Genomic DNA, 13393 nt, shown 5'->3' on the forward strand with positions numbered 1-13393 from the left:
CAAGGTCAAGCAGGCCTCGGAAGACAATCTACACAATCCGTGAGGGAGGGTTGACTTTTGGCTTAAGTCATAGCGCACTATAAAATTTTAGGGCCATTCAACATACCTTTCTTTAAGAAGGCAATGCAAAGCAGCGTGTTCTGAATTCACTGTGCATAGATAGCAGTTAGTTTCATTTAGTTTGCAGGCTTTAACATCCCAAAGCAAATAAGGTTGTGAGGGATGCTACAGTGGAGGAATAAAACAAGTGGGATGTTCAGCTGTGGCAATGATGGCCAGTAAAGATATTCTGTTCAGCCACTGAGGGTTTGAAACCCACTTGTGCCCTAAAGTGTTCTATTTTTAGGCTCATTTACTGCCTGCAAACTACCTGGAGGCCAAGGAACAGAAAAACAAAAATCTGCAATTGAGAGCTGTAGTGCTAGCACACTGAAAAGAAAACCCAGACACAGAATTTCAAACTTAAGGACCCTGTTCAATGAACACTTTAGGCAATAATGAGCCCAATGATTTGTAATATGTGTACCAAACTGCTTTAACCTGCTGACTGGCTGACCAGATGAAGTTTGCGCCATATTTCAGATTGCAGTAGAAGTTTCTGGTTCTCCCTTCTCATTTTTATTATCACACTAAAAAAAAAAAATAATCTGCAAAAAGACCCAATGCATAAATAAAAGAAAAGAAAAACACTTGGCAAGAAAAGTTTTACACATAGTGAGGTGTGTGTCAAACCCCAGGATGGGCACAGGACAAAAAAAAAAAAAAAAAAAAAAAAGGAGGGGGGGGGAGCAACACTTGTCTGTGTGTCTGTTACGTGCGCAACAAACAGGAACTTTTATCAACTCTAAACAAAACAATTTAAAACAAAAGGAGGGCTAGCGGCAGTCTTGGTCGCAAATTGCGTTTCTGTCATGTTTGTATGGAGCAGGCAATACCACAACAACCCGCTCCTGATGACAGGTTCTCTTTTCACCCTCTTTCACTTCCAGATAATGAGACTGACAAGAAAAAAAAAAATTAAGGAACAGCGACCACAGAGACGCCATTACTTCAGTATGTACAACTGACAACTTCTGCATGCTCATCCATCTTCTTTTGGAGGAGTGAACCAGCCTGAAAGAATAAGACAACACCAAGCGGTTTAGTAACATCGTCAAGCCTAATGGACTAAGCAATTGTGAATGTCATGAGGGAATGATGAGTCTCCATTAGGAACTACTCTCTTGTTTCCAACTCCATATGCACAGTCCAACCGGGTGTGTCCAAAATTGCCTGGCTGCCTTCTTCACAGCCGTATTTTCTGGCACTTAGGTTCCCTATGAAGCAGCCAAAGTTGTCAGAGGTGGAGTATAACTTCTACAGAAAGATTTAAATATTTTGAGGTAAGTACCCCAACACACGTATCAAAAGCAAACCCTCTGGCCTGAGAATTTTGTACACATTTTATACATTACTAGATATAAATGAGGGCTTGTGTACTGCACAACAGATGCAAATGTAAGCATAGCTTTGCATTTTTTTTTTTTTTCAGTGCGTGAAAATGCAACATAAGAATGAAATGGCCATGTGCAGAAGCACCCTTTAAGGGGGGACACTGGTCTTAGAGCTATTTTCATTATTTTAAAGCCAATCCTGATAAAATCATACCCTCTTGTTCAGATTTTTATGCTGATTTCAAAAATGTAACTTGTTTTTCTCTATGTCAGTTAATTCCCGAGATAATAATATTAATTATTCATTTAATTAGTACTTCCGCGCAAAAAAAACGCCTCTATAAAACATCATTTTTAATGCATGGCGGTACAGTACAATGACCAAAGAGTGCAATGATCAAAGCAGTTTTTCCATTTTACCCTTATTAGCAATTTTGCTGCACTTTGAAAGTTGTCCTTCAAGACGTGCCTATCATGCTTCAATTAACTTGGCAAAATAAAAAATTTTTGAAGCTTGAATAAAGAATTCTGCTTCGATCATTGCATTCACTGCACCTTCAGCTTTATGTAGAAAAAGGAATTACATCTCTATCTGTCCTAGATGCAGAGATATCGACGAACTAAACCAGCCAAGTGTCCAAAATTTGAGTTTTGAGAAAATGGGAAAAAACAAACTAGGCACAATTTATTCAAAATTTCGAAAAGATATATACATATTTACACTTGCAGACAGCTAATATGCACCAGGCATGTAATCTGACTGCTTGGGCTGACTAGAATGCCGCTTTTTCAGTGCCCGATGCATGTTTTCCGCAGAGGCACGCTTGCGTACTGATTCGGCTGTTCGGCGCCTGTCCTTCTCAGCCATCCTCCTGATATTCTGGACGCCAGGGTTCATATTTAGCTCACTCAGTATTTTTGAGCATGCTTGTAGGTTTCCTGCATTGAAGCGGACAACAGCCTCCGCAACAGCTGCTTGAACGGAGAACAGTGACGCATGGCGCTCCTTTGGTGCGAGTGACCATATTAGGGAGTGCAAGCTTTCATTACTGTTCTGGGTTTTTCCCTGCTGGCACCGCTCTAGCAGCTTTGGGTCTGCCAAACGCTCATAAATAGGCAAAAGTGCTTTGCACACATGTGGTGGCAAACTGTATCTGTGCTTGGGAGCAGGCTCTCCCTTGGCTGCAGCAGCATTCTGGCGGCACCACGAGTTTGCGCCTGTCGGGCAGAGGGTGTGATTTGACACGGTATCATTGGAGGTTACGTGATGATAGGTAGCCATCACTGCCTTATGCATTGCCCCAACATCTCCAGCATGGGACTTCAGGGCCCAGCTGTAATACGATGTCAACTTGGTGACAAGGTCGCCTGTCAGCTTTCCTTTGCCACTCAAGCTCTCTTTTGCATCACCTTTATGCTTGGCAATTGCATTGCGTAGGGCCGTTCCCATCCGCTTCTGCACATGGTTTGTGCAATCTTCTTTGCTGATTTCGATGTAGCCGTACACAGCTGATTCTTGCAATGCAAGAAATGTGCGGCTATCGCCGTCTGAGAGCATGGTCGTGTACCTAAGGCCATGTTTCTCCAGTGACCTTTCGAACAAAACAAGTCCGGCCTGAACTTCCATTTCACCGGACTTTTTGTCCGTGTTCTTTTGGCACAAGTGGCTTTCTTTCCACGCCTCATAGGACGGGTCACCTTCTTTGGGCCCACGCTCACACCCAGCACAAAAGTTACTGAAAACTACATAGTCAAGTACCAGTCCAGTAAAAAGTTCTACTACGGCGCCGACACCGATGTGGGATGAATGACCCCGGGTCATCCATGAACCATCGAAAGAGACAGAAATGTTCCCGGGGTTGTCAAGGTTCAACTCGTTATAGAGTTGCCGAACAGAACGGGCGCTGTCTTTCAACACTCCTTCGGCTGCGCGTGTTGCTGCGGGCGTCAGCTTACTCTTTACGTAGTCCTGCCACGTTTTCGTGTGCAGGCCACGATGAGATATGTTCATCGCCGCAAACACATCATTCAGCGCCGTTTGCCTATGTCCGGTACTTTGCATCGCGCGTGCAGCAAGGATATTCACGGCAAACGGATTTATCTTCTGGCTGCCTTGCACGCGCGGCGAACTCCATGCCGATGAAATGTCCCCGCAAATCACGCACGCGAGAGAGAGTTTAACGGCTAGACCATATTCACGATTTCCTTTTGAAATATGGACATCCCCGCCACACACTTTACATTTCACAGCAGACAACAGTTCGTTCAGCGACTCCAAACTCACAACAGTGAACGTCGTATCGTCCGCACGGCAACCGCCGGTCGCGTCAAGAAGACGGGCATCAGAAGTGGCGATGAAATCCGCTTTCCTCTTCGTCGCTGCGGTTGAACCCAGCTCCTGCAGCATTCCTTCGGCTTTTCTTTTCTTTTCAATCAAGTCCGAAGGCTGCAGCATCGTCGTGTCGGGGCGGACGCGTCCGCTGGGCGTAGGCGCCGCCGAGCTCGCTAGGCCTATTTCGGCCGCGGGGACTTCTTGACTTGCCGCTGGCTCCTGCACATCCTCGGAGCTTTCGGGTGCCGCAGGACGGTTCCGAAAGTTGTCGCCGCGCGCACTCTTCTTCTTTTTGCCGAATTTGTGGCGCGAGCGGAATTTACTGAGGGGCATCGTCTCGCCTCGGTCTCGACTCAGAACAAAATGGCGTCTCGGACGCTTTCAACGGCTGCTGGCCCGCCGCAAGCAGACGACGTGCGATAGAATCAGCCAATCGGATGGCTCAGTTGCAGTCACGTGCGCTCAGCAGCGAATCAGATGCCGCGTTTTCGTTTTTCTTTGTGGTTATTTTTCTCAGTGGCCATTGAGGGCAGACAAGCGCTAGCGGCGGGAAATTGAAACCCAGAAAGCGCTCTTTCAAACGAGCCTAACATGGCCGAGATCGGTCCGGCGGAACGGCAGTTGCGCGCAACGAAAAATGTGCCGTTTTATCGTCTGCTGCTGCGCAAATTCAGCCCGCGCGATGATTTCAATTCGTTATTATGCTGAAAATACTGACTTCTGGAAGAAGAAAATTGGTGAACTTGTAGATTAATAGCCACAGATTCCAAAAATGCCATTTTCAGAAAATCGGTTTTTTGGTCATTTTTTGGTCCCAAAGACCCGTGTCCCCCCTTAAGAATGCTAGGCAGTTTTGGACTTTCAAACCTGACCACAGGGTGCTCTTACACATGAATAAAGAGTGTAAATAATGCACTGAGAGTATGCTTAAGAGGTACGGGACACTGTGCTGGAGAGATAAACACCTTTCGAAAGAGCATGCAGCCCTACAAGAAAAATGACTCAGGCATTCTTAGTGCTAAATGCAGATGCTCCTCCTCGAAAAAGTTTTTTTTTTATTTGACTTTTTAAAATCATGAAACTTAAGTCATTGATAGCGTTTTTAGTTCTGATTCCAAATATGGTCTTAGTTTTATGTACCTTAGATTTTGTGTAATGGAGTTCTCAAGAGTAAAATATAGTGCTTTTTGTGCACACTTTTTTAAGAGTAAAATTATTTTTAAAGCAGGCTGCTATAGCTCATATTGCTGCTTAGGTAAAGTAGTGTGAGCAAAACTAGTTGAAATTTATTCACAATATCCCTTATCTGCAAAAAAAATTCAAGAACACTAAAAGTGTATATTCTAGATGCTGTTAGTCAAAGTTTTGAATTTTTGCATAAAAAGGTTGAAGAGATAGTGATAATTCAGATATTCCCAATCTAAACACTTTGAAGCAGCTGTGTACAAAATTTCATCTAAATCTGACAATTTTAAGTACTTGAAAGTTCGTGCACAAAATGGTAAGAATGCCTTTGAAAACTGCAAGTGGAGAAAAACGCATCTAAAAGTTTGAAACGTCTGTATTCTTAAAAAAAACATGACACAAACTCATGAATTTGTTTCACAAAATACAAAAATGAGTCTCAAACACAACCATGTTGCTAAATTCACCTGCCCCATACATTGGCCCCTCACAGTCTTCGCGAATGGGGCCCGTCAGACGTGCCCTCTTCGCCATGTTGCGATGTGTGGCGACGTGCTCGGGCTTCGGCTGGCTGTTTGGCGGTCAGACATCCTTTTCATTCTTCGCTTGTCACGGGAGCTTTCCAGCACAACAAGCTCTTCTGGTGGCAGCACACCAAGCTCCTGGAGAACTTGCTCAAGTTACTGTGTCCGCTATTGAACCACAACCACAGCAATGGCAGTTGCAGTCTCCACCCCATTGTTGTCTTCGACACAGTTCTCGAGGCAAACTTTGTTTTTGGACACAGTACCAGATTTTGCTGTTCAGAGACTCTGCTTCGTTTTGTATCTTTCCCTGTAGGCACCAGGTGAGCAGCTTTTCATCAGTCAGATGCTTGTATATAGGTAGCACCGCCAGCCCCTGCACTTAGGTCAAAAGCGGAGTGTGGTCTGACGCGGGCTCTATCAACGCTGTGGCTCGCTGGTGCTTACACCAAGATTCTGCTCCTTCGGGGCAGTATTTATGGCTGTGAGCAGCATCCATAGAACAAAAGTGAAAATATGATGCCCAAATGGCACAATACATTTTCTGGATGCTGCCCCTGTTACTGGTGATGGCTATCCTATAATAGATTTGCAATTTTTGGATAGCTTCATCCTTCAACTTTTCACCATGTGGAAGAGGAGCCTTAAGTTTGCGTAGTGCAGTTCCAAGACGCTTCGCCACGATTCGTGCAGTCTTCCTTCTCAATTGAGGTTTCACCATACACCTTCACCTCGAAGACACCACTAAGAGCTTTGCTGTCCCCGTCACTCAGGAACTTGGTGAAGCGCAGTGGTGTCTTCTGTGATGGTGTTCTCGTCCATATACACACTGCTGCCTCAGCCTCCATCGCATGAGAAGAATGTTCAGTATTCTTCTCGCAAACTGGGCCCTGGTATGCCTGCCACATCTTTTCGTCGCTTTCGAGGTGTTGGTGACGACTGCACGAGAGGCAGAAATTCGACAGTAACAAAAATCAGGCACAAATCAGTGTCTACTGACACAGCTGTTGTCAACGTCGTTATGGCTTTTGTGGCCCCACCTTTGCCATGTACTGTCAAACATTACGGCAACATCGATGTCGCCTACCTTCTCCATCGTGAAAGCCCTAGCTGCTTCCATGGCCGCAACACACTTTTTTCCCGATCACCGCAAAGTTTTTGTGATGCAACGGCGTCGGCAAGCCGAGAATGTCACAAAACAGACATCTGCTCATGCCCGAGAACATCGCTAAGTGCTGGCAAAGCGATAAACCCGTTTTTTTGGGCACCGGTGGTGGGCACACGAGAGCAAGAACATGTGTGAAGACGCAGTCGCCTCCTCGTCCAATGGTAGCACAACTGCATGTGCTTCCCCTTGCCTGGCTAAGGTGCTTCCAGCAGACTCTGAACCCATCTCTCCCCGCACCACTCATAGGCGCACAGTGCGAGCTGCAGTGAAGGTGAAGGCTACTGCCCCAGTCACGGGCACAAGGCAGAAATGTTTCACCACTTCTACAGCATCAAGTAATTCCAATTTCCTGTAAGCACTGCCAAGCTAATTTTTCCTACATTTAACTCTTGCTTCTGTTTTGCATTCTCCTTTTGAGTCTTCACGCAGAAACTGCATATATAACAAAAACCTAGATGCAACAAAAAGAAAAATTGGAGGCTTTATACAATTTTATTATAACAGGTATAACAGAGAATCTTCTAAATTAAGTTGGTTTGAAAATGCCATGGTTCAGCAAACAAAAGATCAAACAGAAGCACACAGAACATGAGAAAGCTTGCGAAGCAGTGTACTCCTGAGGCATGAAATGTGAAAGACGATCTTAGCCCAAACATGCCAGCCAAATGCAATGCATAATATGCTGCGTGTGCAGTTTAAGGAGGGACGCGGGCCTTACAACAGCCAAATGACCAAAAAATCAGTTTTGGGAAAAGCATATATTCAAAATGCTTGTACTTTTGAGCACCTACCCTTTAAATTAATGCTGAATTCAATCGGAAAATACTTTCTATTGGGAAAATCAACTTTCTTAACAGCATGGGAGCCACAAAATGCCCCGAAATGTGCAAAATTTGTCCGAACTTCCTGCGCATGCCACAGGCGAGGCACACGGCCAATTGCCGCCACCTTGGGTTCACTTTGAAGCTTGTTCCTTTGTGCGTATTCTGTGGCCTCTCAAAATGGCATCAGACAAGGCGACCAACCGCCCTCGCCAGTTTTCGGAGTGCCTATTCTGCGCCGCTGATTGACCGGAGACCCTGTGCACAAGGCGAGCTTCCCGTCCCAGGCCTCCCGAACGGCGTGCCATTTTGTTTTCTTTTTGCGCTCGCCATTGTGATTCTCGCTTCGTGCATCTGTCCACGTCTCATTTTGCACAGTGCTCGTTTAGCGAAGCTTCCTGAGATCATTTTTAGTTCATACCTTGTGAGCACAAAATAGCAATGCCAGGAGACACATGTTTGAAGACGATGACCCGCCATAAAAGAAGGAAGCGTCGCTAACCCAACGCGAAGTGCAGTACAGCATCGGTTCATTTGACCGTGCCGAATGAAGCCGGCTCGCAGCCACAGCGAGCATCGCCTGCCCAATGTTCGACCGTGCCGGATGAGTGTTCCCAACCACAGCGATCATCGCATCCCATCTACCCAACGTTCGACCATGCCGGAGGAGGATTGTTCGAAGCCGCAGCTACAGTCACCTATTGCATTGCCTGCCGCATCGCCTGATGAACTTGCTGCAGAATCGAGGCCCAATCCCAGCATGTCTCATCGACTCGACACGGGATTTTACACGGTAGAGATCGCCATCTGTAAGGAACATGCAGACATGGTCAAGCGCGGCATGAATGCTAAGCTGGTGACGCAGTACAAATTCGATCTCCTTGAAGTGGATCTGGCACACTCGGAGAAGGCAAAGTCAGGCATTTTGTCGCGGTGGACATGGCTGTGCTGAAGGAGCTTTCTGTGCAAGTATAGGCTCCCAAAGCATCGCTGGGCGGCGCTGCGGCTTCTGATGGGCAGTGCCATCTGTGGCAGAAAAACACACACTGGGGCGCGGCCGGCTCTGCTCGCTGCCTTCGCGGCATGCGCCGCACGCTTTCTCTCGCACGAGCTCGCGCCCTCACGCACCCCCGCAGGCGCATCGTGACATGCCGCCTGCATTCCATCTTGATACTGGATAATCTGCCGCGTATATTCATGAAGGAAACGTAATTATAGGAGAGAAAACTTTTATTCACATCTGCACTGTATACAGCAGACGACAGACGGCGATGTTGTAAATATTGATTGCGAATGCGTTTCCCACGTTAGCGAAAACGTAGGAAGTGTATCTCAAGGTAAATCTGCTGTGTAATTATATTGCCGTATATAATATGTTCAAAACGTGTGAAAAAATTACCAGTACTGTGAAATAAAGCGGCTCACTCGATCATCGTTTTGGCCTGTAGCATGAGGTCTATAAACGGTTTTGTTTTTATTATTACGAAGTTACTAAAGCAAATCTTGCAGTAGAAAAATAAGTTATAGTCCGAAGGAGGTGTTTCTTCAAAGGAGCAAACGCTAGCAGTCTCAAAAGCACATGCCTGCTCCGCGCGCTGCACGCGACATAACGGGCTCGCTGGCTCGGAAGGCAGGTGAAATCCAAGCTTGTACTACAATCCTGCTTTATTTCGGTTCCTATTAAATGGTAGTGCTTCATTTATATTTGTTTTGCATTCACAAAACCTGTGACTCGAATAGGGTGCTCCGTGCGAGTGGTGTCAATCGAGCCATATAACTAGGATTGCTTTTGTATTGCACTTCCAACATATTTTCGTTATCAATAATAATAATAATGTTGGTTCATTTATTGGCCAATTTGCGGAAATCTGCAAAAGCGTCTCAGCAAGGCATGTTTTCCAACCCCTCCCCCACGAAAAGAGAAAAAGAAGGCCGTGTTCCTAGATATTTTCTTGATCCTAGGGCAGATTCACACATCATCGTCGATTGCGGATATCGCACGCTGGATATCTGTTGATTTTGTTGCTTTCAGAGCACTCGCAAAGCAGGGAGGGCGCACAGAAAATCGACTAAGCAAGACACGCGCGGAGCGAGGAGCGTGAAAATACTCCACCCCCTTCACTTTGTATGCATTGTGTTAAACCATTGAACAGGAAGCTAGCAGAGCGTCTGCTCCGGCGACACCCCATCGTTTTACATTTCACCACCACGCCAGGAATGCGGCGCTGCCATCGCGCGGCGAAACTTGAGCTTGGGTCCCCTATAGTGTGGCAAGTGCGGGCTGGTTGTGCTCGATTCGAATAAGTCCGACAAGCAGTATGATCTAGTAATGAAACTGGAGGAGACGTGCTCGGCGTGCGACTATCGTGCGGCGTGTTTTTCGTCGCCAAGGACAAAAGGACCTGCCAAGATCACACACCCTTTGAGGTGAAAATGAGGGCCATGAAAAGTATCCAGAACATTGGAAAAGGTGCTACAGCCCTCTCAGATTTCTGTGCTGAAATAAACCTGTCACACAGAGGTCTCCACCACAAAACATTTCAAGCCCACCTAAGGAAAGTGGTCAAGGTTTGTGAGGGCACTGCAGCTGCCCCTGAAGCAGCTAGTGTCAGCATTAACAAGGGTGTGTACAAAAACTTTTATCCGCCTCCAGATAACATTGATGTCTTTGACGGCACCTGAATGACTAAAGAGTGGTCATCACATATTGGGGTGGGCTGCATCATAGAAATGTACACCGGTCTAGTGATTGACCACGTTGACCTCTCGAATTTTTGTCTTGGATGTACCATTGGTCCTAAACTTTCAGATGAAGGTTACGAAAACTGGGTGGCCGAGCATGCGTGTCAGAAGAACACTGACTGCAATTCAGGGAGAATGGAAGTTGTTCAAGCGTCCTGATGTTCAAGCATTCACTCTCCGAAAATGGGCTCCGTTAAACGACAATACTTTGTGGCGGAGACAGCTGCACATTCCATGCCTTGCAAGCAGAAACTGTCCAAGAATTTGTCCCCATAGAAAACAACGACTGCCTTAACTATGTGCACAGCGTATGGGCACTGCACTACGAAGCTTAGCGGAGAAAAAAAAAAGGCCCACGGCGAAACACTTGGAGGCAGAGGGAAACTGACCCAAGAAAACAAATTATGAAGATCACAAACTACTACAGGTACGCCCTCCGCAGCCACACGCATGACGTGCCAGGGATGAAGAAGGCAGTGCAAACCACGCTTCGACAAGTCTTCGACAGACAGTGCCCTCGACCACAGCTTGTGCCCCGATGGCCTGAACTCGTGGTGCAAATACAATCGCGCTATTGCGAATGCCGAGGAGCCTCCTGCTCACAAAGACACTACAGTTGAATCCCGCCACAACGAATACCGCCACAACGAAATTTCCGCGACAACGAATAATTTTTTATTCCCCGCGAGTATCCTATAAGAATTAATGGCCTAAATTTCTCTGCACAACGAACCATTTTTGCAGAGCGTTTCCGCTTCAACGAAATTTTCGCGTTCAAAATCGAAACCGAAACTAGTTTTATTGGCGAGAAGTCCAAGTCAAATCCAAAGCCACATTAAGCATGAAATCACGTGATTGCAGTTCCGCCATTTTGGCTTTGTGTCGTGGTCGCGTTGTTCACTCGCTGCCTTTCTCTTCGACAACGACGAGTTTTCATCCGCAGGACACGATGGCAACGCAAGTGAAAAAACGCAAAACTCTTTCCCTTGAGCAAAAAGCTCAAATAATCGCCCAAGCAGAAAGCGGAAGGAAGAAAGCGGCAATTGCTGAAGACTTCGGAATTCCTGCAAGTTCGCTGTCAACGATTCTAGGCAATAAGGACAGCGTGAGAATGGCACTTGCTTCAGGCACATCCTCGAAGCACAAAAAGGTGACGCGGCCCCTCCATGAAGAGTTGGACAAAGCAGTGCATGCGTGGTTTGTGGAAGCACGAGCCAGCAACGTCCCCCTGTCCGGAAGCATCGTCCAGCAGAAAGCCTTGAACTATGCATGCCTACTTGGCATTGATGATTTTAAGCCAGCATTGGCTGGCTAAACCGTTTCAAGGCCCGCCATAACATTGTTGGAAAAGTGTTGTGCGGCGAGTCAATGTCAGCAGACGTGGACGGAGCAGCTGCTTGGAAGGCGAGTAACATGGCCGAAATTTTAAGCAACTTCACGCCTGCAGACATTTATAACGCCGACAAGACCGGGCTATTCTACGAGATGTTGCCGGCTAGGACGCTCGACTTCAAGGGGCAGCGCTGTCACGGCGGCAAACACAGCAAAAAACGCATCACAGTGCTGCTTTGCACAAACATGGATGGCTCGGACAAGCGTCCGCCGTTAGTCATAGGCAAAAGTGCCAAGCCGCGCTGTTTTAAGGGAACTCGTAGCCTACCTGTGCAGTACAAGGCGAACAACAAGTCATGGATGACCCGCGCTATTTTCACCGAGTGGATGATGGCATTCGACCGCGACATGAAGCGGCAGGGCCGTAAAGTTTGCTTGCTTTTGGACAATTGTTCAGCGCATCACTCCGACGAAGTCAAGCTCACTAACACGGAGCTGAGGTTTTTCCCTCCCAATTGCACGTCTGTCTTACAGCCTCTCGATCAGGGCGTGATTCTTAGCCTGAAGCGCGCTTACCGCGGGAGGTTAATTCAGCGGCTGCTTTTTAACACTGAAACCGGCCGAGACACGAAGGTGGACTTGTACGTGGCACTGCAGATTATGTCTGCTGCCTGGAGCACACTGGGGCGCTCAGTAATTGTGAACTGTTTCAGGCACGCCGGATTTGCCGAAGGTCGACCCGTACACTCTGCTGGCCTAACACCAGGCGTTACAGACGACGACGAAGAGGCGTCACCGGCTCCGGGGATCGCGGCCGCCTGGAAAACGCTGGGAGAAATAGGAACCGTGCCGCCTAATCTCGAGCTCGACGAATACATCGGCGCTGACGCTTGTGTTGTTGTTCACGAAGATGTGAGTGATGAGCAGATCATAAAAGCTGCCCGGAATGATAAGGACTCTTCCGATGAAGAAGACGACGACGTACAGGAAGCGCCGGCTGCGGCAACCGCCGTACAGGTGATGGACGCTTTTGATGTCATCAGGAATTTCGTTGCTGTCCGAGACAACGATGTTGCAATGGGTTTGCTGACCGAGTGCGAAAATCGCGTGACGGCGTTGCTCGCCGTGAAGCGTAAGCAAACCAAGCTTACAGATTTTTGGCATTAAACGCCTTTGCTGCTGCTTGGGCAATTCTTTCTGCGTTTCACGTCAAATTTTTGCGATAACGAAGTTCCGCGAGAACGAATTTTTTTTCGTGCACCGTGAATTTCGTTATAGCGGGATTCAACTGTATACCAGCCTCCGTTTGCACAGCACTAGAACCAGTGTTTGCTCGACTGAGTGATGAGCCTTGCTGGAGAGGTGTGCAGATGACAACACAAAATTCCAGTGAGTGCCTGCACTCCAATAGTGTAGCTTTGGGCCTTGGCTACACTGTAGGCTGCAACCCTCTTTGTCGTAGCCTCGAAAAGGGCCGGATGAGGCTGAAGAAATGTACAGCAGCCTTCTTGAGCAACAATGCCGGAAAAAAAAAAAATGTAAGGAAGATAGGTGTCCAGACTACAGCCCCAGACAAGTATAAATCGCCGTCAACACGAGCCACTCTAGACTAGAGCCCTGGAGAGGAGTAGAACTGTTTAGTTACAAAGCTCTTGCAGCTCTCATGCAATACCTGGCTCTCATGCAATACCCTATTAAAATATTGGTATTGTGTTGGCTACACATAAAGTCCGCAAATTTCGCTGAATTCTTAATGGCATATGCTACCTTGGCCTTGGATTGTCCACAATATTTTCACATTTAGTTGAAATATTCACAATCCAAAGACAGTTTCAGAAATCGGAAGAAAATGTGAT

The 13393-nt window shown here is 47.0% G+C and overlaps 1 protein-coding gene across 1 annotated transcript in view; it reads right to left on the minus strand.

Moving 5' to 3' along the window:
- Positions 1–992: 992 nt before the first annotated feature.
- The window catches only part of LOC146198389 (ubiquitin-conjugating enzyme E2 Q2), a 31545-nt gene continuing 19144 nt past the window's right edge, over positions 993–13393 (minus strand). The window contains exon 8 of the mRNA XM_084593875.1: positions 993–1113. Within this exon, the coding sequence (XP_084450001.1) occupies positions 1082–1113 (32 nt within the window). The 3' untranslated portion in view covers positions 993–1081. The remainder of the gene's footprint in view (positions 1114–13393) is intronic.

The sequence above is a fragment of the Amblyomma maculatum genome, chromosome 2, assembly GCF_055883805.1.
Source record: "Amblyomma maculatum isolate TAMU_Amacu chromosome 2, ASM5588380v1, whole genome shotgun sequence".
Taxonomy (NCBI): Eukaryota; Metazoa; Arthropoda; class Arachnida; order Ixodida; family Ixodidae; genus Amblyomma; species Amblyomma maculatum.